The sequence below is a fragment of the Dermacentor variabilis genome, chromosome 8 (assembly GCF_050947875.1).
Source record: "Dermacentor variabilis isolate Ectoservices chromosome 8, ASM5094787v1, whole genome shotgun sequence".
Lineage (NCBI taxonomy): Eukaryota > Metazoa > Arthropoda > Arachnida > Ixodida > Ixodidae > Dermacentor > Dermacentor variabilis.
In genome coordinates this window covers 55,179,139-55,201,360 of record NC_134575.1, presented here as the reverse complement: position 1 = coordinate 55,201,360, position 22,222 = coordinate 55,179,139, and the positions used below count along the sequence as shown (strand labels likewise).

At 46.8% G+C, this 22,222-nt stretch overlaps 1 protein-coding gene across 2 annotated transcripts in view; it reads right to left on the bottom strand.

The window, feature by feature from the left end:
* The window catches only part of LOC142591029 (uncharacterized), an 83,117-nt gene that overhangs the window by 36,263 nt on the left and 24,632 nt on the right, over positions 1-22,222 (bottom strand). For both annotated transcript variants that reach the window (XM_075703406.1, XM_075703405.1), the window contains exons 5-6: positions 16,340-16,443; positions 10,594-10,745 (exon numbers count right to left, since the gene is read on the bottom strand). In XM_075703406.1, coding sequence (XP_075559521.1) covers positions 10,594-10,745; positions 16,340-16,443 — 256 coding nt within the window. The remainder of the gene's footprint in view (positions 1-10,593; positions 10,746-16,339; positions 16,444-22,222) is intronic.

Genomic DNA, 22,222 nt, shown 5'->3' with positions numbered 1-22,222 from the left:
CCAGAGCGAAATATTTCAGTGCTGCAACCGGTTTCAAAGAGGCGAGATGTCGACGAAAGACTATGCCCGACCAGACAGCTCTGCACCGTCAGATTTGGTTCTAGAGAAGATCCAACAAATGGAGCGCCTAATGCCAAAAGCGCCAGCTTGGGAAAAAGACTCAACTCCCATAAGGGACAGTCTACGCTAACTCCGCACAGCTTATGCTCCGCGAAGCAACGCACGATGTTTGCAAAGACAACTGTCCGCCTTCCACAGGGACGGGAGGCTGCACATTTTCATTGAGCTGGAAGGTTAATTTCCACAGTGTAGGCAACAATTTATTTGGTGGTCCATCACCTGCGACTTGGGTCGGCACCATTTATCTTGATGGCCTGCCCACTGGAACGAGCGTATAAGATGAGTGTGGCGGTAAGGATTTCCAACTGGTTCCTAGTTTAGCGATGGGAAACATACTGGGTCCCTATAACCTAAAACTATTCCAGTATGTTTTACTCCAATCTCCTGACATCATATTTGCGTAACCGCCGACGCAAGCATCGGGCGGTGACCCTCAGGGTTGTCTGAACAGACCAATTAAACGCTCTCCTCGTTTATAGGAGGTCACTTTTGTTAGCTTTAAAAACGAATAGCATTGCTTACACTGACCGGCTTGTCTTATCTAATTGGCTGAATAGAGGCGAGGAGCACGCTCTAGGGGAGAGGGATTCGATGGGGCCGAGCCAGTACACTGAAAATCGATAACTGGAAGAAGAAGGTGCTGCCGGCGTCTGCGATTGGTCCGCTTTTCGTTATTTAGCTTGCGGTGGCTGGTGAAAAATCGCAGCGGCATTCAACGGAAGCTTAAGAATGACGCTAAGACAGATCCTCAGCAAAGAAAAGTTGACCGAGCAAGGTCGTAAACGTGCCGAAAGTGGTCGAAAACGCTACACTGCCCCACAAAAACATTTATTGTACGCAAATAAACCCATACTCTCCGGAAGGTACGAGTAGCCAGTGCATGAGCGATCGGCAGCAGCCATTTTTTATTCCTTTCTAAACGGAGTAGCCTGCGGCTATTCATAAGAAACTTTTCTTTTGTTCGGCAGATTATTGTATCTTTAGCGCGTACGCTTCACTTTGACGCGGTGAGTTTTCGCATTTTTGTGACGTCGTATGCCAGGCAGGTGAGGTGGGTGCAGCCCGAAATGTTTTGCCCAATAACCGAGGGCTAATGGAAAAAGGCGTCGAATCAGAAATAAAAATTTTTCTTTTGTTCGGTCTAGTTGTGAATAATCAGTGTGTACAGTGTGCACGTCATATCAGATGGGGAGCTATCGCGGTTTTCGTGACGTCGCGTGACAGACGGGCGAAGTGGGGGTGGTGCAAAAAAGTTTTTGACCATTCGCGGAGGGCTGATTGCAGAATTGGAATAGAAAGGTTTGGGATAGTTTTACGTTATAGCGCTCCTGATTTCATTACCACGGGCGTTCCTTTCTTCGAAATAATGCGTGCTGCATACAGTCCACTATAGATACCAAATTTTGTGCAAACTCAGTAGAGAGGTACTGCAGCATACACCACACAGTTACGATGTTGTTCTAGGTCACTGTCTTTTTTTGGGCTATTAAGAAAATTTGTAGGCATGTTAATCCTTCAGCAGTGATAGTAAGGTAAATTCAGCTAACCGTTCATAGCTGCCACGCAAGGACCAATCACTTTATCCTGCCGGCATTCATGCATTGCCGCAGTGGTTGGATAAGTTCGCAATTTGAAATATTTGGGTGATTTCATTCGATGGGCCGAAGAACTCAAAGTGATCGTAAGGTTTAACGTTGCGCTAAAGCTCCTGAGACAGCGTTCTACAAAAACGCGCAGGAGCGGGGCGGGGCAAAAGCCTGCTAACGAGGAGGCACTGGTTCAGCCCTATAGGTAAGACGCTCGGCTTCTGAGCGTGGGGTCTTAGGTTCGATGGTCAGTCAGTGTTTTTTCTGTCAAATACATTGTGTTTTTATTGCGCATTTGTTCCGTCGCCGTCGCCTTGATGGACCGTATGAAGTCCAAGGGCGATAACATGGTCGCGACGCATTGATGCCGTATGTTCGAGTGAAAGCGATCGAGGGAATCCAACGATCGCGGCTCCATCTGGGGCGCGCGCACGAAAACGGCGGAGAGCAAATGCACGGTCTTCCGTCGCGCGAAAGGCCGTGGGTGGATGAGGGGATGGAGTGGGGTTATGCGCTGGCAGCAACTACGCATTTCGCGACAGGACGGAAGGGCCACCGTTGATCGCGGCTCAATCTCGCGCGCCATATATGAAGGCAACCGCTGCCGCGCGCTCCCTATATTGAAAGTGATGCGCAGAGGGCTCATACCTTTGCGCGCGTTAAGTTCTCGTCGCTCTTGCGTTGAAGAGATAGACCCCACCAAGGTCACCTCGCTCGCTGATGCTGCCGCGCTTGCCCACAAGAGCGCTGTGAAAGCGAGAGTTCGCGCTCGTTGAGCGTGATGTGTTCATGTTTGCTCGCGCGCGCTTGCACCATGCTTAATTCACTTGGTAAGCTATTGTGTCCAAATTTACACGGCCGATGAATCTACTATTCTCACTTGGTATAGTTGTGCACTGTTTTGCTATCGCAATCGATGCTTTGCCTTGCGGGCGAGATTGTGACCTTTTAATCAATTAATTCCTTTAAAGGAATTATCGAGGTGAAGTTGGAACGCAGTTGAGAGCTTGAGCCGTCACCGAACGCGCAGATAAAGGCTTCCGAGCGGTAGGGTGACGTCGCGTCACATGGACTACCTCTCACCACACGCAACACCTTGCGCGCCAGCGCGGCAGCAGGTGTTCTCTGTCGGCTGTTTTGTCGCGTGAAATGCGCGCATGTGGCGTGGCGTCCAAGCCAATGAGAACTTAGAAGCCGTTATGCTGCTACAGTGGCCGGCTTTTTCGCTCAATGGGCCATTTGGTGCTTTCCCATCAATTTAGAAATGAGAATTCTTCCGTTGCTCCGCTGCATATCCTACTGGCAGCAGCATGACGATGCGTCCACTTGGCTTCGTCGTTGTATAGTGAAGCTCTAAAGCTCTTCAGGATACTTCGTGGCGGGGTCTCCCATAAACCGGCAGCTAGAAAATGGTATTGTGTTTGAGTTTCCGCGTAACACAATTTTTTTTCTCCTATATTTGAATTACAATCCCATGCTATCATGTCTGCACTCTGTGGGTCAGTCGCTCGTTACGAACTTTCTAACCGTCTATTTGGGAAATTCAATTAATTCAACAACGCACTTGCGCTAGGTGCAGTGCCTACAAAAAAGAATATGTATGCTGTGCTAACGGCACCGCGACCTAGCGGACGTGGCCACTTATCCAGACCTCAAACAGCAGCTGGGAAATGTCTTTCTCTTTCAATTTCCGCGCAACAGCTTTATGTTTCTTTTTTATTAGAGTAGCAATCCAGAGCTATAATGTATGTGGCCTGTGTTCAACTGGTACCTTAGGCACTTTCTCACGCAACTTACTTAAGCATCAATTAGGTATAATAAGGCCCTTGCGCTTGGCGGACGGCCTAAAAGAATGAGTATGTATGCTGCACTTCTGCACACGTGCGTGCTCGCACGTGTGCAGAAGTGCAGCATACGAGCACGCACACGAGCACGCACGAGCAGCACGCAGCACTCGAGCACGCACGCACACATGCGTGCTCGCATGTGTGCACGTGCTCGCACGGTGGAGGTACTTGTGCAACTTCATTTACCATCAGTCCTGGTGGTGTTACTTGTCAAAAGTCCGGACCAGCTACTGCATAACCACGTTCACAGGGCGGAATGGACGCAGGCGTTTTTTCACCGATGGCTGGACAGCACGTCACGCGTTTTTCGGGACCTTCTGAAGATTCACGCCCGAGCTGCACTTCCACGGCTGATAACTGAACACCATCGTGACGTCCGCATCAAAAGTGATAACCCTCCTGATGTGGTATTATGATTGTTATCGCAAATAAATGAAAAGATTTCAGCGTTTCAGTGTATCCTTATCTCCAGAAACTTATCACACGCGTGCGCATTGAATAAGATGGGCTCGTGTTCCAATTGCATAAATCAATCACTTTGTTAATATAGATAAATTTTATTGATACGAAAGAGAGGTCAAACTTAGCTCATGCGCACTGTTTTGCTACTTTGTACTGGGGAACAGAGAAGCCGACTAAGCATATTGAGATGAAGGATTATCAGGCAAAAAAGAGTGGTAAGTATATATGTACAATAAATGGCGGCCTGATAAGAGAGCTGCCCGTCTAATTTTGTGTCATTCAGAAAATTCAGCACTTTGGATATCCATCTCGCAGGTGTAGTATCAGGCTATTTGCCGAGAATAGCATCCTCCGACAGTGGTTGCCTGCCAACGCTCGCTAGAGAAGTGTCCTACGTTCGTCGCTCCAGCATATCCGCGCGGTAACCTCGCAAGATGTGTTCCAACGTTTCAAGTACCTGACAGTTGTCATGCGTCTCACAATCAGAGCACTCCGACGCGCCGATGAAGTGTGCATAGTGGCGTGATTAAGTAACGCCCTGCAGATTCCTGCGGAGGAATGACGCTTTGCTCCACGTCACCATCGAGGGCAAACGGAATTTACATTCTGGGTCGATCACGTATAGGCGTCTGTGGAGGTTTTCACGTTTGAGCACTGTATATTTTTGTAAAATCCACCCGCAGTGGTTGTTTGGGGCTATGGTGTTCAGCAGCTGAGCACGACAGCGCGGGATCGACTCCCGGCCACAGCGGCCGCATTTCGATGGGCGCGCAATGCGATAACACCCACGTACCTAGATTTAGGTGCATGTTAAAGAACCCCAGGCGGTCTAAATTATTCCGGAGTAACCCACTACCATGTGCTTCATAATGAGATTGTGGATTTGACACGTAAAATTCAATAATATCATTTTTTAAAGTGCCGCAGAGGTCTCGTGATCGGTAAGCTTGTACCAAGTCGCGAGTAGAAAATACGCATTTCATCCGCGCGATATGATGCCGATCTTACCTAACTGTCTGCGCGCGCATTGCCATTTCAATGACCACGGTAAGGCACCCTTCGAAAAGTTATAACCTAGTGATTTCTCTGGGCACGGAGATAAAGTTAGGTGATTTACAGCACGACAGGCCATAGAGTCGTTTCTTTAACAGATTAACTTTAGCGGCGGCATTGATGATATGACATAGCAGAACAGCTTTTCAATTATGAGATATCTGAGCTCTCGTAAGACAGGCAGCCCACCGTATCGCATACAGTTTCGCCACCGTAGATGTAAATTTGTGGTCTAATTGAAATCGCTGGGAAATCCCTGCTCTGTGAGAAACAATTTGAGTCACGCGGTCAAAAGTACGGCGAATGTCCCGACGTTTAAAAGACGTCGGAAAGCCGGAGACTTGCACAAGTTGTTAAGGCCAAACTACGCGCAGGCTTGCCCCCGCGCGTAAGATCGCGCCGGCTCACCTTGCGCTCGCAACGCCAGGTGAGGAATACGCACATGATATTTCCGACGATAGCCGACATGGCTCGTCGCTATCGGTGCGATTGAGTCTGCATCATTTGTCACCGTCATTAATGCGTGGCAATATTTCTAACACAGATTTTCTGAATGATACTTTGCACACCTAATTCTCATACAGTTGGCTGTGCAATGAGCTACCAAAAAATGAAATGGTACAGCAGTTTTTGATATGATATGGCATCGTCATGCAGGTGTTTGCAAAGCGATCTTGTAGACAGAGGACACACGAGCGCGATCACTGATGTCGATATGTTGTGTACTATTGTTACTTCAAAGATAAAAATGAACTGTTACGGCTGGCATACATCTAATATTCAAACTTTTTTTATAGCTAAAAGAGCATACAGATTACTAACTCATTGTTTCCAGCTTAGTTTACAGTAGGCTATTTTACGCCGGTCTCGGACAGACGAAGACAAAATAGTCGAGCAACAGTGCGCCGCAGCCGCGGAGCGAGCTTCGGCGCGCGTCAGAGCTTGTTTCCAGTTGCATGCTCTTTTTCTCGGACTAACGCGAAGCGAAGCGTTCGCTTGCCGACGCGGGCCAGTGATTACGCTTTTAGAGAGAGAGGCTAAATTCCTGGCTCGACCAGCTTCGACCTACACCCCCACGTATCGCTCACGGACCACCTGCGTTTAGTTTCCCGACAACGGACTCAGCCACGCATGTCTTTCTGCGGCAGGACTCTATGAAGGCTCCTTTGACTCCTTCCTATAAAAGCTCTTTAGTATTTTTTGGCGTTCAGAGAAAGCCTAGAAGATTGCCGTTCAAAGCAAAGGAGAGACAGCGTTGTGCGACCGCACGAAACCAGCCTATCTTGAACATTAGCTCTTCATTTCTACCGCCATTCACACCTAAGCCCCCGACAATCAAGGGGGGAGCCATTGTAGCGACCGTTCGTCACTTTGGGGTCCCTGCCGTGGGAGTCACTGTCCTTTCCTCCAGAAAGCCAGTTTGCCTCGCCGTGGGGTCTATTGCCGCCTCCTGTTACTGGGAACCGAATAGCGGCTGCCCGACTGGGGCGCAACCACTGCCACTCAACAAAATTGCTTTTACTTTTGTGTAAGGCCAGTCGATTATCCCTTCTCAGGCTGTCGAAGCGTGCATTCCTTGTCTCCGTAAATCCGAGCTCACGACCACATCAAAGCGATCGTATCAACTGAACCGGACGCCGTCATAACCAGTTTCACGACTGCTGTTTTTTCTTTATTTTATTTACCGTACAGCGACGGCACCAGTCTTTCTCAACGCCACCATTAATTTATTATTATTATTATTATTATTATTATTATTATTATTATTATTATTATTATTATTATTATTATTATTATTATTATTATTATTATTATTATTATTATTATTATTATTATTATTATTATTGTAAGAGGTGATCTGGAAGAAATTATTTTCAGTTTCCGTCCTAACAAGGCCACTAGATGTGATAGAATTTATTTACACACCATCAGAAGGAATTTCAATGCGCTGTCAGATATTATCCTGCATATACTGAATGGTTTTTTGGAAGGCGACAGAATTCCAGAATGTTAAAAAACTGCACTTGTTGTACCCCTACACAAGTCAGCAGAAAGATAGTATTGAAAACTATCGGCCAATTTGTATATTGCCGATTATTGCTAACGTCTTAGAAAAATTTATTTTCCACACTATGTCTTCTTTTCTCAGGAAATTTTCTATCCTCACCATTCGACAGTTTGGCTTTATATCAGGGCGTGGTACTGTGGCACTGCTTGAGGAATTTTCAGATGAACTGTTCCCGGCATTCGATCAGAATCTTTTCACATGTGCGCTATTTTTAGATGTAGAGAAAGCGTTTGACACCCTGAATCATCAAATCTTGTTAATTAAACGGCATTTTTGGGGATTTCGTGGGCCTTTTTACAAAGTTCTCGAAATTTACTAGAGCAACAGATTTCAGGTGGTATCTACGGATGATAAGGGCGTTTTTAGTTCTAAGCTGTCGGTAAAAGCAGAAGTTCCTCAGGGAACTTTGTCGCCATTGTTGTCGCAATTTTGTCGCCATTGTTGTTTAATATATTCGTTAACGACTTCCCTTTGGAAATTTTGAAATGTTCAGTATTCCAGTATTCTGACGACACTGTATTGTTTGCGAAACACCTTTATTTTTTTTTTATAGAAGGCCCACTGAAATGTTGCAAAATGACGTGTACAAGGCAATGCTTTGGTTCTCTTATAATGAAATTGTTTTAAATGCCCAAAAAACAAAACTTGTTTGTTTTCGCTCCCCACGTAAGACTACTCTTATTAACATGCCTCCCTACTTGCATGAGTCAGACTGTGTTCATTGTGAATGTGCGCCTATTCCATACGTGGATTGTGCGAAATATCTCGGAATCTACTCCGATATTAATTTATCGCGGCAACATCACTTATCACTTATTTGTCCTAAACTGAGGTCAGTAGCGTGGCTGTTGTTTAATATCAAAAGTATTGCACCCTTCTCAGTAAACAAAGATTATAGCACATGCACTAGGTCACAGTGTGTTGAGGTACGGCATTACAGTCTTTGGCTTTTGATCGGACCGATGGAGATGCCGGGTAGACCGGATTATAAAAAAACATCCTTAAAAATGTTGCATACAATTCCCCAATAGTAACATCTGCAAATATTGTCCGTGAACTTGGTCTACCGAACTTCCATTCATTACTTATAGACACATTTGTTAAACATTTCAGGAATTCCGCTTTCAAACAAAAAAGTGCCGCCGCAAGAGAGCTTAGAAAACATACCCGTTATGTGGTTCCCCATTCCGCCACAAGGTATGGCGCGGCCAGACGCTGTGCTTATGTGCCTAGCGCATTTAACAAATTACCAGAAGAAATTTTAACGCGACAACAAAGAGCACGCTCAAACACTTCTTAAAGCAGCTACAGTAAAATTAACCTCTTGAACATTTTTTTTTTGCATTGCAATATTTACCTCTTAGACTTTTGTTATATCTAGATAACCAAATGTTATCATGTTCTTTTCAATTTTTTGCCATTCGTTTTATTTTTTTAATGTTTTTTCTTCATGTCTCGTCAATTTATGTCTATTTTTTGCCTTGTCTATCATATTCATTGGCACGGTCCTACAAGCCAACTCAAGCTTAGACCGGCCTGCTTGAGTTGTTTTGTATATTTTGTGGCAATAAACATTATTATTATTATTATTATTATTATTATTATTATTATTATTATTATTATTATTATTATTATTATTATTATTACATTCACCAATCGGTTATTCTTAGTTTTATACCCCGCAACCCCACATCACGCTTCTCTGCACACGAATCCGCAATGCGCAAAAGTAAGCTTTAAAATAATTGTGGGGTTCTGCGGCCAATACAACGATTTATAAGGCACGGCCTAGTGGGAAACTCCCGAATAATTTTGACCAGCAGCGATCTGTAATGTGACCCCAATGCACGGGGCGCCAACATTCTTGCTTTTTGCCCCATCGGAATGCGGCCGCTATTTCATCCCGTGAGCTGGTCCTTAGCAGCGAAACAGCATTGCCGCTAAGCCACCACGGCCGGTGCAAAAGTAAGCAAGCTTTCAAGGAAGCCTGATGAGAACGGTTCTCTCTGCGGTAAATCAATTTTTGTTTGAGCTGTTCCTTATGGCTATTAACGGCACGAATCCTCTACGTTTACACTATTCCAACGATTAAATCTTTTAACTTCGCAATTGACGCGTTTTGTGCGTATACACAGCAATACACATTTCGCGTGACAGATTTTGCTGGGGCACTCACCAAAGAATGCCTATGCATTAAAGTCACATTTTCGCACAACCTAAATCCACCTCGCTCAGTGTTGATTGTACCAGGCTGTGTAATCAGGTGCGTGGAAACACGAGGCATCCAGAGTTCTACGTTGGTCTGTAGCCGATATCCGCGCTCGCGAAGTGGTTAAACGTGTACGATCTGTCCCACACCATCTTCGAATGCGCACGCGCGCTGGTGGTGCAGTTCCCACGCACGTTTGCCGGCGCCGGTTTCCGCGCACCGTCAAGCGTACATGTGCGTGTAGTTTCGCCTTTCGCCTTTGCGTGCGTTTTCGCGCCTCGCCACAGTGGGTGCATGAGACGCTGGTGGTGTCTCTGTGAGAGTGTGCGTGCGCGACAGTTGTTTCTTCCTGCATCGTGCGAAACGCGTAAGCTTTGTATGCGCATTTGAAGCATTTTTTATCGACGGCCCGGGACGATTGGCTACGATTGTACTGACTGTCACCTATCCAGCACCGGCTGAAGGTGTGGCGAGATGCTAAGAAAGGCAACCGCCAACGGACTTCCAGCCTCCAGCACAAGTTTAGTACGTTTTCCTTGCAACCTGCAACAAGCTTGTCGAGGTGACCGCTCCGTTATGTAGCGATGTAATGAAACACAGTGTTACTGCCTTAGCGTCGCCTCGTCCATCCCTGGGTGCATTTATGCGGCTGGTCGAGGTATAGACCACTGGGCCAGCGCCACCTCAGTGGTCCTAGGTGGCCATTTTTAACAATACCGGGAGTGTAACGAAATCCATTCGAAATTTTATCAAGGTAAGGAAGGTCACATATGTGTGTATTTGCTGGAAAATAACTTTACCATTAAGGCACTCCCAAATAAATTATGTGTACCAGAAACATATTGTAGGAATGGAAAAAATTACTTTGTAAATAAAGGACTCTAGCAAATGGTCCCAGTCAAAGCATGAAGCTCGTAACCACTCCCCGAAAGGAAAAAAACAAAAACGTGGACGGTGCTCATTTTCAGAGCGTAGATATTTGCGGCTAATTTGACAGACAAAAATGACACTGAACTGCCGAAGTGCGCCAATCTCACGCCCCCCAAGTAGACACCGATCAATGAGTGACGTGATAGCTTGCGCCTCACCATAGGGGGAGCATTAAACGAGGATTTGATGGTCCCTCTTTGATGTTCCTGCGCCTTGTACAAATTATTATTTAACTAAATGAAACGATTTATTCATTGAAGCGATATTAAAGATCAATACGTAATTTGTCACGAACAAGGCACATTATCATATACTTACAGCACTATTGCATACTTGTAACAGCCAAACGAGCGCCTTGACCCGTTTTCAGTAGTCTCAAGGAACTTTGACTTAATGCAGACGCATTCGCTGTCAGTCCAAGAGTCAAACGCTGCCATCACGATTTCAAGTATCTCTGGTCTTCTTACGAACTGCAGGAGAAGAACAGCTGCGTGGGATTCTCGGCACAATTTTTAATTAAATTTATAATATTTTAGAGAATTAAAAACCACTTTCTGATTATGAGGCACGCCGTAGTGGAGGACTCCGGAAATTTCGACCACCTGGGGATCTTTAACGTGTACCTAAATGTAAGTACACGGGTGTTTTCGCCTCCATCGAAATGCAGCGGCCATGGCCGGGATTCGATCCCGCGACCTCGTGCTCAGCAGCCCAACACCATAGCCACTGAGCAACCACGGCGGGTTTTAGAGAATTCGCCTACCCTTGTGGGGCAAATAGTGCAATACTTCACAAGGGCAGAAAACTTTATGAATTAAATGTAAGAATTGAGTTCCTATAAATAGTTGATACCGTAGTTTCTTTAAGTGTTCCACAGAGCTTCCCTCAGTGCATAAATGCGGTTGGATGTACTTGAAATTTATATTCCATTTTGTAAACGATTTTCCTAGAAGTAGGGCCACTTCTGGACGACACATCCTTGCTCCAAAGTCCTGAATTATTCCCAAAGGGCACATAAAGAGGCAGAGGTACCGACTTCTGGAGCGATGGTAGTGAAAACCAAGGCAATGAACGCTTAATGACATTATAATAGGGCTTGGCAGGCTTGCAGCACTTCGATGCTTCAATTCCTTCTATACGAAACATTTTATGTTATGTTGTGTATTACATGCTTGAAGAAAACACGCCGGTAGAAAAACGCGGACTAAAAGAAGAACATGTACGATGCACAGGCGCTGCGGTGTATTACATGGTTTAGAGTAATAAGAAATTCTACACAATTTCGGTAACGCGGGTTTTTGTCGTGCGCGTAAAACAGCAAAATAAAGCGATTATAAAGTCGGTACATGTACCAAATTATAGTGACAGCAGCAGAAAGCCCAGCAATACAAGAAAGTAACAGGCCAGACGGCGCAATAAAGGCCCCTACAACGATATGGCCCGCTTTATGAAGCATTCCACTCTTTCCAGCCGATATGTTATATATTTCACACGCACTGTAAACTCCTCTAAAGGAAAGACAACTAAAACGAGCTATCCTCTAGAATTAAGAAATTGTGCGTCCCGAACCGCTGATGCGTTGTTTTACTGCATCATCCGTGGGGGTGCCCCATCCCTGAGGCCAAAGAAAGGCCAAGTTTGGCCAACGGCTGAAACGTTCGACAGGTGGTACCAGAGTGTGCAAAAGAATGAATGATAATTATACCGTACAATAGCTTTAGCAGGCACAAAAAATTCAACGACGATTACGGCGCTCTCTAATGCGAAAGTTGAGCGCAGCACGATACGTGTTTTCGCGATATATTGCCTGGCGCGAACAATCTGTCTCGTGCAGCACGTTCCAACCGGAGCGGACTGGGGCGCGTCCGTCCCGCTAACTGGCAGATCGCGAGAGGCACCACGTGGGTGACACGTGGGTGCGATTCTCAGCAGCGGCCGTCAAGGAGACGTCCGCTCATGCAGCGCTTTGTTTCCTACAGACGACGCGCGCTATTCGGGCGCCATATCGTAGCCATCGGCGGCGCACAGCCCGTTTGCGCGGTACTGCGCTTTTCTTCTAGCGCTTTTGTTTCACCAACGACGAGATCGGTCCTTCGTCGCGGGCAAGTAGTGCTACCAGTGCCAGCGGCGACAACACCCAAGGAAGCGTCACGTCGAGCCTTACTCGTAGCCGCTCGTTCTCACCCCTTGCAGGAGGAGCGACACTCGTTGCACACGCTGGCACAGCGGACTGCCCTCAGCAGCAGAGGCCGCAGACAAGCATAGGTGGGAGCGGATAGCTCAACCCCCCCCCCTCCTCGCAACCGCAGACGAAATCGCCCACGCGACTGCGGATTGTGTGGCCGCTGGCAACTCAGCGCATGTGCAGGCCACCTCCTCTCCGCCGCACCTCCGTTTTCCCACTCATGGTTTTGCTGCAAACTTTTCCTGCGCTTTCCTCCTCCTCTATTTGCTATTACCTTTCTTTCATCTACCGCTGCGCTTGGCGTTTTTTAGAGCGCAGCTCTTTGGCGTCCGTTCCTGGGTTTCGCGTCGTCGTCGGCCTCGTAACCAGCTCCGCCCCCCTTTCATCCCCCCAGCGCTAGCAGCGACCGACTGATACCGCTGGATGCCGCTGACGCCGCTAGAGAGTCAAGATAACGTGACTGCATAGAACACCGTCGCCGCCATGCAGAAAGAGGAGGAAAGGGTCCCCCCCCCTGTATAGGCGTCAGCGGCATCAGTCAGTCGCTGCTATCTCTTCCCTCCTCCCTTTATCGTGTTGTCCGCTTGCTGCGCGCGCTTCTGCCCCCATCGTTTGCCGCTGGGTGTACACGCCGCCCCCTCCCCCCTCTTCCTGCGAGTCTCCGGTTGTCAAAGCGCCGGCTCGAACTTAATTCCTTTCTTCGCTCCTCCTCCAATGCAACCCCTGTGCGGTGGCAATCAGAGAGCCAGATCGGTGGCGGCGGATCTGTATATGTGCACCGCCCGAGCCGAAATTGCCGCTGCCGTTCGCCCTGTGCGGTGGCAATCAGAGAGCCAGATCGGTGGCGGCGGATCTGTATATGTGCACCGCCCGAGCCGAAATTGCCGCTGCCGTTCGCCACTGCGAAATTATCTGCCAGTTCTTTCTGAGCCATGAGCGAGACGACCGATGGAAGTCCTCCGTTTGCTGCTGCTGCTGCTGCTGCTAAACGAGCTGCCAGAGCAGAGGCCCAGCGCCGTCGGCGTCAGAATCCAGAGGTGCGTGCCGCCGAAGCAGAAGCTTACCGTCGCCGCCGTCGAGATGATCCAGGAGTACGGGAAATATAAAAAAAAAATTCTGTGATAGCGCATACATGTGTTGCTCGATTTCTTTGCCTCAATCTATCGAAAAGGTGAAACAGCTTATTTGCTGCGCTCAAATTTCGCATTAGGAAGTAACGTAATCGTCGGTAATTCTTTTTTTCATTCTTCGAGGCGCTCGTTCGTTAGGTTACGCCAACAACGCCGCCGCTCTCCGCGGCAAGGAACTATTAAGAGCTGCACTGTGAAAGCAATTCCTATAGTAGCAAGATTCTTCATACGGTCACTCCGTGATGGTGCTAAGTGTACCGAGCTGTTGGAGCTATACATGCCAACCATCACCAGTGAACTCTGTGATAACAAGCGGAAGCACCTTCACGGAGTCCACTGCTGCAGAGTCGCGTTTGAAGCTCTCCGACTGGGAGTTGAGGGATTGACGTAAGCTTCATTGATGACATGCCAGTACTTCCCATATCTGTAGGCGGCAGCCGCACATACTGTAGACCGAAATGCGCAATATAATATTAACGACTGGCCCGACTGTTTTTTTTTTATTTCTTAATGTGCCTGCTGCACCTCAAAGGCATTATCTCAGGGGGGACGTTGTAGAGAAAGAATGATCGTGTGCAAAAACGAGCTGCTTTGAAATCACAAAGCGTACAGCACAAGACGGATGCAACTCTATAAGCGTCAGTTGCGACACAAAGTCCACAGTCGTATTTACGTCAGCATAACACAAAAATAAATTAGCGGTTTTCTTATCAGAGAGCGTATAGTAAGGCCCAAACACTACATCACAAACTTCGTAGTGATAACAGCCTCAAACGCACATTTACATCTCAAAAACAGGAAATTGTAGTTTATTGCATTCACTACTTAAAGTTACGAGGCGCAGCAGCTGCATGAAGTAAGTACTGTAATTTGCAGTCATTGCTGTGCACAGCGGATATTTAAAGCCATCGATGGTGGTTTAGCGAATGATTAATTATTTTGTGATTCTTCGACGCCACTTTGGCTGGAGAAACACGGTACACCATTATACCCGAGCTCAACTTCGCCGTCTGCTGCCTTCAATCCTTTGACGCCCGTTTTGTTAGCATTAAAATTTTCCAAGTGAAAGAAAGTGTTTGTGTAACAAATGTGGGCTATATGTACAAATATATAGACTATCCAATTATTCTTATACACACTGGATGACGAAAGCATCTCTCTGCGACCTCCAATCGCCACTGTCTTGTACTATCTGATTCTAACTTGGGTCTGCAAATTTCGTGGTTTCCTCACCTCATCTGATTTTATGCCGTCTTCGACTGCGCTTCTCTTCCCTTGGCACCAATTCCCTAGCTCTAATGGTCCACTGGTTATCTGCTCTATGCATCACATGGCCTGCCGACCTCCATTGTTTCTTAATGTAAACTAGAATATCGGCTGTTTCGCTTCCGTCTCTGACCACACCGTTCTCTTCCCATCTCTTAACGTTACCCCTAACATTACTCGTTCCATCGCTCTTTGCATGGTCCTCAACGCGTTTTCCAGCTTCTTTATTAATCTCCATGTTTCTGCCCCTTATCTCAACATATGTACTTATTTCTTTACCGCCAACTCACGTATATACACCCAACCCGTTTATATCCTTGACTAAGCTTCCTTCTCATGATGAGGGACCCCTTTGAGTAAGTGATTTATACATACGTACTCCTGCATACACTCTATAGAGTGTATAGAGGTGGTTGAGACATTTTAGCGACTATGGTGTTAAGCCGCTAAAGACGAGGTCGCGGAATCGAATCCCGGCCACGGCGGCCGCATTTTGATGTAGGGAAAATTTTAAAACACCCGTGTACTTAGACTTAGGTGCCTGTTGAAGAACTCCAAATGGTCGAAATTTCCGGAGTCCCCCACTGCGGCGTGCCTGACAATCAAAAAGTGGTTTAGGCACATAAAACCCCATCATTTATTTATAAGCTTGTTGAGACATTCGTCGTTATCGTCGCTCGAAGGCGTTCCGACTCTGCAAGCTTGAATACTACTTTAAAGCGTGCAGTAATATCATTGAAGAGGTTGTGCTTCTTTACCTGACCCCTTTGTCGATAGGAAATTTTCTGGGTTATTTGTAGAGAACCTGAGCGTATATATATATATATATATATATATATATATATATATATATATATATATATATATATATATATATATATATATATATATATATATATATAAATGACCGTGGGCTGCTCTGGACAAGCGACGACAGTTGCACAGGACGATTTCTAGTGAGGTCCATAACAGGACTTTGCAATTCATTTGGTGAACGTGGTTGTACTCATGAATTCGGGATATCAAAGAGGTGCGACATAATATTAACGTATGCGTCTGGCATTTTCCACAAAATGAGCACAGAATTATTTTTCGCCATGTTTCTGGTTCTGGGACACTACGCGAGGAATACCTTAGAAATAATGGCGGGGTCTGGCGGCCTGACCTGGCCTGATTTTTTTTAAATTTAGCTTACAACGGGCTATGCTTAGTCAGATCTCGGCATCTGCGGCTTTTCCTCCAAGAAGCTGCTCAGATAAATGAAAGGAAAATGCCTAGATTATTTTTGCTTTACATTACTGCTACCGGTGATGCAGCGGAGTATGTGACATGCTGAAAGAAAGCTTCTATTTTTCTATTTGGCGCTGTCTGGAAGCGTGATCATTGATTTTCTTCAGCGCGTAGGTGTGACAACAACGGACAAGCAACTTATACTTCACAGTCAACAACAATCAGCAGCAAGAAATGCCAGAATTTTTCTTACACTTCTTGATCTTGTACTAAGGTCAGACTTCACAAAAGTCTCAGGCATTTTGAAGGGAGGTCTTGCGGTTTCGTCAACTTCTCCTTGACCGTCCGTTGTCGTTGCTACGTAGACAAAAATTGTTATGAAAGGCTCATCCTACCTGAATGGTAAACAGGGCTAACATTATCTGATATATGTTGCCGCATTGTTAGAATACAGATTTGGCCACGGTAGTGCAAAGCAAGGTTTTTATTCTAAACTTAAGCCATATTCATGCAAAATGGATCTGCATATTGGACATATTTCCTATAGTAATAAATACGTACTTAATGATAAATGATTGTTAACTGGCTGACATGACACTGAGTCATGTCGTGCATGCAATACCCCTTTTATTTCGATGATAATTTTTTATGTTATCTCACACACTTTCTGTTGTCTATCGATCTACATATCTGCTTGACTATGATTCTAACGGTGTTCTTGCCAATGTTTCGCGCTAAGGTCTAATGAGTAGAGCTCTGAGTTATTGCGCTAAAGGAACCGGGTTCGAAACCAACGGTCGCACTAAATTCGGTCGCAAGACATATGACACTGGTAATGTAATGCTCATCAACGAACTTGTTTCATGTCGAAATGGGTTAATGATTATGCGGCACTGGGTGTGTGCCGTTTTTCAATAAAAAAGTCATTAACATTTATCCGGTACAAAACAGAATCAGCCTGCTTCACATATATTTAGACAATCATTTCCGAATACATATTTACAGACATGTTAAGCTGTGTTAAGACGTGTCACGGTGGCACCGCAAGATCGCGCTTTGTGTACAGAGGGAAGTGTGAGAGGAGTTCAGCGGCCTACACGCGTCATACACGATGCGTCTCTGCAGTGACTATGCTAAATGTCGGTACATTATGTGGTTCTAACCGTATTTACGTGGACAGTGATCCTGACATGGGTTGTGCTGTTTTTGTTAACCAATGGTTTTTGTACGTTAAGGTGGCACAAGCCGATCTTTAATCAATCTGTGTCCACAAGAACGCGTCCCAAATCCTCTATACATACAGAACATTCTTCAGTTTTATGTGCAGAAACCATGGTATGAATATGAAGCACACCTTAGGGGTGTATAAACTTTCACCATGCGGTATTATTTAAGGTGTACGTAATACCTAGTACACAAGCGTATTTGCAGTTCGCCCCCGTCGAACTGCGGCCGCCGCGGACAGTATTTGTGCCCACACCCTCGGGCTTAGCAGCACCACGCCAAAGCCACTACGTAGCCGCTGTCGATTACTGTACAGTTTCTGTGTTTCTAAATTGATACAGTGCAACAGCCTTTCCGAAATTCAAAGCTTTATTTTGCGCACAATCCACAAGGAAGGCAAGAAGGTGACCGGGACAGAGCGCGATAAACAAATTACGAAAGAATATGTCACCAAGCAGCCCGAGCAGCTACACCGTTTCTGAAACAGGAGACTCTCACAAGTATGTTCTCAAGAACAAGTGCCATGCGATGCGCATAATATATTCCTCGTCCGCTAAAGGGATATACCTTCTTTAGCTTCTGAAACACTTGCACACACACCACCAGTGTCTGCGTAGTGTATAGTATGCGGGATGGGCAGCCTGTGCAGTGCCGGCTCAAAACTGCAGCTGATACGGATTGCTGACTGAAGGATTGCACATCCCCTCTTTTGATGCTTTCCGTCTAAATATCCGTTTCTCAGTAAAGCTGGGCATATCTCCCCTTTTGCATTCGACGGACCATGAGGAGCTCACCGACATGCTGTCAAGGTCTGCGATTCCCTAGGGCGTCGCCGCTGTGGACACGGATGATGTTGAAGTACACGCTATCAAGGTGCTCTCGGCAACTGTGAATGAAAGAACAATGATGCGCCTTGTTCGCGAGACATCGGCGCATCCTGATCTGCACAGTGTGATAGAACGCACTTCGATAACAGCGCTCATAGAAGGATGCCTTAAGCCAATCGCACCGGAACTGTCAGTTGTGAATGGCGTACTCACGAAGGGCAGTAGGGTGGTAGTTCCGACAAGCATGTGGGCCGAGACATTACAGCGAATTCATGCAGGGCACCTCGGTATTGCGAAGAGTAATGCAATAACTGGGCAACTCGTTTACTGGCCTGGGGTAAATTCTGACATGGAAGAGTTGAGCCAGAAATGTGGAATCTGCAGAAAGTGCGCGTACAGTCAGCCAGCGGAACCACTATGCTTCGTTCAACACCCACCCAAGCCTGGCAGCGTGTTGATGTCCGTATATTTCACTATGGAGGAAAGTACTATTTGAGCGCTTATAATGCCGTGTCACATTTCCCAGAAGCCGAGAAGCTGTCCGATTTGAGTGCGTGTATAGTCATCTAAAGATTTAGTGCAATGTTTTCAAGCTATGACATTCAAGATGAAGTTTGCATTGATAACGGACCACAGTTCTTTAGCCATGAGTTCGCAAGTTTTTTCTAAATTGTACGACGTTAAGCACGCGACATCCAGCACACAGGTGACCTCGGTGAAAAGGTAGTACACGTTAGTAAAATGATTTTGAAGAAAACAAGTGAACAAATCGAGGATTTTTGACTTGACATATTGAATTACAGAACAAGTACTTTGACAGATGGGCGGTCACTCGGAGAGCTGCTTCAAGGAAGGCGCCTTCGCACCTTGTTGCTGGACTTCCGCCAGCAGTCTATCATTCAGGTCACCAAGCACAAGTAGTCAAGCCACAAGTGCCGGAACAAGGTGATGTACGTATGAAAGGTTCCTCATGGAAAAGAAAAGCTGAAATTATCGCACCCGCCGGAACGCGATCCTACCTCGTTCAAACCGAGGGAAACGTCTTGCGGCGCAACGAAGGAGCGATTAGTTTCATGCTAATCAGGCAGCAGCGACTCCTCCGATGACCAACCGACTGGGGCACATGTCCCATCATCGCCACAGGATGCTACAGCCACTGGTGTTCCGGCGCAGCCTCCCTTGCCAAGGTGGTCCACGTGACATGCAAGGCCACCCATGCGTTTAGGTGTTTTTGTTACGTTGTGAACTTTCAGCCAACCACTAATGCTTGATAACGGACGTCGTTAGAGCGGAGGAAGTATCATTTCAGTACTGGGGCGTGCCTGTTATCATCGGCTGTTCATGTTCAACGTGGTGTATTTCCCTCCCTATTGTTAACACTAACCTTCTCTCGTCACGGGGCAAAATATGTACAGACCGTAATAAACCAGCACGGATTTGTGCTCTGGTCTCGTGTGCCCATAGTTCCGGTTGCCAGTCGATACACAGACAAATGCGGCAGCCGCAGTCGCAGCAGCAGCCGCAGCAGCTACAGCAACAGCAAGAGCTGCAGCGGCCAGTGACGCTTGATGGTGGTGCAGTGTCAAGTGCTGCGACATTTGCAGAGACGATGTACCCCCCCCCCCCCGCGGAACATTTGCAATACGGCAGAAACTTTGAGCAAGTGCCCTAAGTTGTTTGTGCATCCAGCTGAGGGCATGATTATTACTTCCCTGCGTTCCTTGTGTTTTGGTTCTCTGATGCCGAAAGAAGGGAGTTGTGTAGAAGGCACGATGAGCAGCCGGCGCAGTGCCGGCTCAAAAGTGTAGCTGACACGCATTGCTAACCGAAGCCCTGCACTCGCCCTCTTTTGCTTTGTAAATACATGTTGTTCAATAAAGCTGCGTCTTTTCTCTTCCTTGGCATTGAGCATACCATGACTACAATTCACGTAATTCACAATAATGAACTCGTTTTATTTAGAATTGGATGGCTCCGCTGACTGTTAGGGTGTACTAGAAGGCTTGAAGCGGTACAGACATGACCGGCTCGGCGGGCTGTACCTCCGGCTGCAAAGATAAGATATTGCTGAGAGCCGTTACACTCCTGGCATCGGCGGCTGCGGCGACCTGGATGCTTACATCAAGCCGGCCACTTGAGCTTTCAGATCAAAATAAAACATGTAATTGAGTTTGCACCCAGGTAGAGCCGATGGCTTATCGGCGCTCCGTTTGAATTTGTCACAACGGCGTTAAAAACCACTAACCCTCCACTATGTGTCACAAATGGAAGGGTGAAATCGAATCTATAAATCGAGAAACTTGAAACGCGCCTCTTGCAGGTCCAGACATGGATATCGCGTTGAGCTTCTAAACCCGAGGGCGCGGGATAAAAATCCGGCCGTGGCGACCGCATTTTTATGAGGGTAACATGCAAAAACACCCGTGTATCACGCACTCGGTGCACTTTAAGGAAGCTCAGGTGGTCAAAATAAATCTGGAGTCTAGCACTAAGGCGTGCCACATCATAATGTAATGACCAGAATTCAACTTGGATTGCACATTCATAAACATTATGTCGAACGGTGAAACTCAAATGTGCCGTTTGTGAGAAGGAAGGTGATCAATGTAATCAGTTGGAGTAGGCAATAAAGTCCTTTGCTCTTTCTTGCAAATGATGTCCGCCTCGACATCATAAATGTGTAACGACGTCGATCAAAGAACGTTTGCGCGCTTTTAACACCGAAGCTGTATATGGCTAGTTCATTCGTTCGTCCGTTTGTCGGTCGCTGATACGCCGAAAACTCCTCCGGCGCTACCCCATGCGCATGCGCTAAAACAAGAGAGAGTGAGAGGCACGCGATTTAGCCACCACCACCTAGATAGCAAAAGGCCTGCTTTTTTTTTTGCGATCCATGACGCCACGCTACCTGGCCCGAAATTTCCATTGACAAACTCGCGTGAGGAAGCGGTGACTGTTGCCTACTCGGGAATATCCCATTAGATTCTGTGACACTTCGGCCAGGTAACAGGACGTTCTGGATCGGAGTGAAAAGGTCTTGTCCTGTCTAGGTGGTGTTTGATTAACAGCGAAATTAGCGGCATCATTTCTCTCCGTCACAGCCGAGCGCACGCGCAGGAGTTTTTATCCGGCTCCTAACTGGGTAGGCTACGTGTCATATGCATTCCTTAGCAGCAGGCAGCTTTCCATCAGCAACGCCACGAGCGCACAATCGGGAACGAGCTCGTCTACGCCGCACCGATGCTCCTGCCTGGGCACAATAACAGGCTCGTGCAGCCGAGCGCAAGCAGTAACTGCGTACCGAGCCTACCGATAGAACTGGCAAGCCGTCCTTTAATGAACAGTTGGAATTAAGCCGATGATAATTACCGGGGCCGCACATTTCAACTTCGCTGGTTAACGATGGGTACGGAGTACATCGGCCGTGATTTTTTTAATGGTTCTATTTAAAAAAGAACAATAAAAATTGTTTTTGGCACGAATAACAGGGCGCTCCTGGTGTGGCCGAGATCGAGGATAGAAGTTTGAAAGGCAGTGTAAGCCGGAAATGTCGGACTATTCTGCTCCGTTAAAGCATTGTTATTTATTGACTCCAATACACATCCAAGACAAAAAAGTATCGCAATGGCCTTCCGCATTGCCTACAAAGTACACATTTTCGCAAGCCTATTACAGTTAGAGTGGTCATGGAAAATAGTACCTTTGTGGAGTAGAAGCTCGCTACCATCGACTAGGTTCTACTAACGGTGATGCTGCATCAACAACAACGGCAGGGCGGGGTCTTCATCTGGGTGCCCGTCGTAAGGAAGCGGACCGTCAGGGTGGAGACAGCAAGCCCAATTACGAACATTTTTATTGCTGTCGCAGTAAATATTTACAAACTACAGCCACCTGTTTCATCATCATCATCATCATCAGCAGCAGCAGCAGCAGCAGCAGCAGCAGCAGCAGCAGCAGCAGCAGCAGCAGCAGCAGCAGCAGCAGCAGCAGCAGCAGCAGCAGCAGCAGCAGCAGCAGCAGCAGCAGCAGCAGCAGCAGCAGCAGCAGCCTGGTTACGCCCACTGCAGGGCAAAGGCCTCTCCCAT